The sequence below is a fragment of the Homarus americanus genome, unplaced genomic scaffold, assembly GCF_018991925.1.
Source record: "Homarus americanus isolate GMGI-L3 unplaced genomic scaffold, GMGI_Hamer_2.0 scaffold20401, whole genome shotgun sequence".
NCBI classification, from domain to species: domain Eukaryota; kingdom Metazoa; phylum Arthropoda; class Malacostraca; order Decapoda; family Nephropidae; genus Homarus; species Homarus americanus.
This window is the reverse complement of record NW_024735564.1, coordinates 6,967-11,355: the sequence shown is the minus strand read 5'-3', so window position 1 is coordinate 11,355 and position 4,389 is coordinate 6,967. Positions and strand designations below refer to the sequence as shown.

The 4,389-nt window shown below is 40.1% G+C and overlaps 1 protein-coding gene across 1 annotated transcript; it reads left to right on the top strand.

Annotated features, from left to right (window-relative positions):
• Window positions 1-210: 210 nt before the first annotated feature.
• Window positions 211-4,174, top strand: LOC121871573 (trypsin-like; the record flags this gene model as incomplete). Its single annotated transcript, XM_042374007.1, has 6 exons — window positions 211-419; window positions 1,172-1,262; window positions 1,500-1,680; window positions 2,801-2,943; window positions 3,395-3,524; window positions 3,916-4,174. Coding segments are annotated over 6 exons (825 nt in total), but the record flags the coding sequence as incomplete, so codon positions are not given.
• Window positions 4,175-4,389: the final 215 nt, after the last annotated feature.

Below are 4,389 nucleotides of genomic sequence, written 5' to 3'. Positions count from 1 at the left end.
TATTGCAGTGTTGTTTTTATTAATATTATCATTATCATTTTATTTGTGTATACTTTATTATAAATTTTACTTTACTGAATTATTATTACCCCCCCCCCCCCAGGCCCCGATGTGGGTCATTGTCCTGTGCCTTTGTGGGCTAATCCTCATAAAAAAAAAAGCTTATTTACATGTTGGACGTTTTCAAATGTTAGTATGTGGTGTTAAATATATGCAAGGATTAAGAAGTTGTGTGATGTTGTGGGAACAGAGTGTGGACAAGTCAACCGACAGACTCGTATCGTGGGTGGTCAGCCAACTGAGATACACGAGTATCCCTGGCAAGTGGCTCTCGTCAGTTCTTCCGGCTCAACACCATTCTGTGGCGCCTCCATCATCAGTAACCAGTGGATCCTCACTGCTGCTCACTGCGCTGCCGTGTAAGTCACCAGGGCTCTCCATCTTGTGTTGGGTGACTACACTAATAAAACATCATTCCTGGTAATTTCTAATATCCTTCATTTTTGAGGACGGCTGACTAATCAAATGGCAATTAATCTTTAGGATTACGGCCCTATCGTAACGGACCGTCTGACCCGACTCTCTATATTCCCCGAGTTAATTAGAATTTTGATTAAGTTAGTTCATTATCATTATCATTAGCTATTATACAAAATAAGTTTACAAAAATACACTTAAAATCAATCTTCAGCGGGCATGGGTAAAGGTTGATGTAGGGTTATAAACCCCCAAACAATATATTATAAATAACTTTTAAAAATATATATGTGGCAATATAATTTAACTTCATCGCCTCTTGCTACGTCCTATTGTCTTCAGTGAGCTACAGATCTTCATATCATGTAATGTTGTCCAAAACTTTATCCAGTATCATGAATAGATCATATTTACCTGTGGAAAGTTCTTCCTAAAATACAAATCGTAATCTATAAACTTCTACAGTCTTCCAAATACCATTAAATAACTACAGACACCTGATCATTATGAAAACTTCTCTGTGCCTCAGATTCTCCTGCAGACAAATAAAACTTGCATATAAAGGTTTCATATCTTGCAAGTCAAGAAAGAAGCATTGGTAAAGAGAGAGAGAGAGAGAATAGTACTAGGAAGATCAAATATACTGGTGATGTGTGACAAACAGTGTAGGAGTAACACAGCTTATGTCTTACAGCATGACCACCAGCAACATGGTGGTGATCGGCGAGCACAAGTACACCAGCACTTCCGAGACGTCGGCCACAGAGCGCCTCAGTATTGCTCAGGTATGGCAACTCCTATGAAAGGTAACATTGTGTCTAACGGGCTTTTTAGCGATGGATCAAGTTATCAAATATCTCATCATCGTTTAGCTCAGTTACCATCTTTAAACTTGGCATGAAAATAAAATATAGTTTTCACAAATATTACATTTATCAACTTACACACTATGACTGTCAGTGTTAATAAGGATGACTCATATTTGTTATCATCTACAAGTATGACCAATATTTTGTCCCTAGATAATCGTGCACCCGAGCTACAACAGAAACACCTACGACAACGACATTGCACTCCTGAAGCTAACAAATCCCATCACCTTCACCAGTGACAACAAGATCGCCCCTGTCTGTTTCCCTACATCAGGCGAACTTTACAGCAATGTTGATGCTACTGTGACTGGCTGGGGCACCCTTACCTCAGGTCAGTTATGACAGTCTTGTCTCAGGTCAGTTATGACAGTCTTGTCACAGGTTAGTTACGACAGTCTTATCTCAGGTCAGTTATGACAGTCTTACCCCAGGTCAGTTTTGACAGTCTTACCTCAGGTCAGTTATGACAGTTTTGTCCCAGGTCAGTTATGACAGTCTTGTCTCAGGTCAGTTATGACAGTTTTGTCCCAGGTCAGTTATGACAGTCTTGTCTCAGGTCAGTTATGAGAGTCTTACCCCAGGTCAGTTATGACAATCTTACCCCAGGTCAGTTATGACAGTCTTGTCTCAGGTCAGTTATGACAGCCTTGTCTCAGGTCAGTTATGACAGTCTTACCCCAGGTCAGTTATGACAGTCTTGTCTCAGGTCAGTTACGACACTCTTATATCAGGTCAGTTTGACAGTCTTCTCTCAGGTCAGTTACGACAGTCTTATCTCAGGTCATTTATGACAGTCTTACCCCAGGTCAGTTATGACAGTCTTGTCTCAGGTCAGTTACGACACTCTTATATCAGGTCAGTTCTGACAGTCTTGTCTCAGGTCAGTTACGACAGTCTTATCTCAGGTCAGTTATGACAGTCTTTCCCCAGGTCGGTTATGACAGTCTTGTCTCAGGTCCGTTATGACAGACTTGTCTTAGTTCAGTTATGACAGTCTTGTCTCATGTCAGTTTTGACAGTCTTACCTCAGGTCAGTTAAGACAGTCTTACCTCAGGTCAGTTAAGACAGTCTTACCTCAGGTCAGTTATGACAGTCTTAACTCAGTTCAGTTATGACAGTCTTGTTTCAGGTCAGTTATGACAGTCTTACCTCAGGTCAGTTATGATAGTCTTGTCTCAGGTCAGCTATGACAGTCTTGTCTCAGGTGAGATATGACAGTCTTGTCTCAGGTCAGTTATGACAGTCTTACCTCAGGTCAGTCACTCGGTGTAGGAGTCATTTGTCTAAAATAATACATGAGAATTAGTTACCATCTATAATATTTATAAGAACTATTTCGTCTCAACTGGAGTGCAGAACATCATATTTTTTTGGTAGTATTTATGGAGCTAGGGACCCACATGTTCAAGTGACATTTCTGAAGCTAACAATATATGTGTGTGTGTGACAGGCGGGTCACAGCCAAACACGCTGTATGAGGTCACGGTACCCACCATGACCAACGACAAGTGTAAAACCAAGTACAGCAGCTCAGGCATAACTTCCAACATGATCTGTGCTGGCACAGACGCTGGTGGCAAGGACTCCTGCCAGGTAACACTCCCTCCTTCTACTCCTACTACCCATCTCTCTCCCATTACCATCTTCCTTGTCACTTATTGTTCTTTACTCCCTCTCTATTATATTATACTCACTTCTATTGTCATTAATTGCTTAAGTACCATCCAAACTAACTAGTATATCACCATGAAATATAAATAAGATCAACAATTTTCTATGTAAGTCATAAATGAAAGGATAGGTAGCTGTACATCCTCATATTTCACTGCAAACTGATTATAAATGTTACACATATGATAGCCTTATGACTAAGGGGATCAAGTGAAAATTAGTCACCCCAGCTTATTCACCTGATAATTAAACACCTTAACCCTCGCATTTCACGTTAAGGTGTTGTATAATCAGGCGAAGTTAGCTGGGGTGCCTAATCTTCATGTTATCTACAAAACTTCTGTGTTTTACTGAGACATTTTGTGTTGTCCAGGGTGACTCTGGTGGTCCCATGGTCACTGCTGGGGACAGTAGCCAGAGGTTCATGGTACAGATCGGTGTAGTGTCTTGGGGCTACGGTTGTGCTGATGCCGATTACCCAGGAGTCTACGCCAGGGTCACAAGTAAGTCTACAGCTTCTTTTATACCTCCTTTATCTGTGAGAACCATCACTTGTTTTACTCCCAAGCAAAAGCATGCTGTATTTTAATAAATTTAAGCTTAGTTCTGAAGTGTTATCATTGTATACTCTGTTACTAGTGTTGTTTAGTTGTGTGACACCCAAGTGGGTGTTACATACTTTCGAGTAGTAATAATAGTAGCATTGCTATTACAGTAATAGTAGTAGTATTAGCAGCAGTAGTAATAGTAGTAGTAGTAGTAGTAGTAGTACTAATAAAAATAGTAGTAGCAGCTGTAGTTTATTGATATTCTGATTGAGTTTAATACTGAAGTAACATGTGTTGGGCATTAAGGTGACATGTGATCACTAAGAGATGTATATGTGTCCCCCAGACTACCTGACCTGGATTGAGGCCAAGATTGCTGGGTCGACCACCTGCCTACCACCTGCTGCCAGAGAATAGGCGTCAATTTCACCTCCTTTGGGGCCAACATAGACAGGGGTGAACTCCACCCTCCCTGACTTTAGCACTTTATTAACCCTTAGTCATTGAAGTAACACCATTATATGTTTCTGTTGCTCGTTTTCGCCATGCAGAACTATAACATGTAGTTAATAACTTCCTTTAAAAATAAATAAAGATGAAGTGCATGTTTTTGTTTGATTCATTTTGCTCGTATGATTTTGTATTGCACAATGATGCTATCAATCGACAGTTGTACTTATACATGACAATCTTGTGGGTAACTGGACATTTGCCATATACATGGCAAAATAAATAAATAGATAAACAGATTTATACATACATACGCGAACATATTATATGGGTATGTCCTAAGGAAACTGCAGACAAATTAGGAATAGCA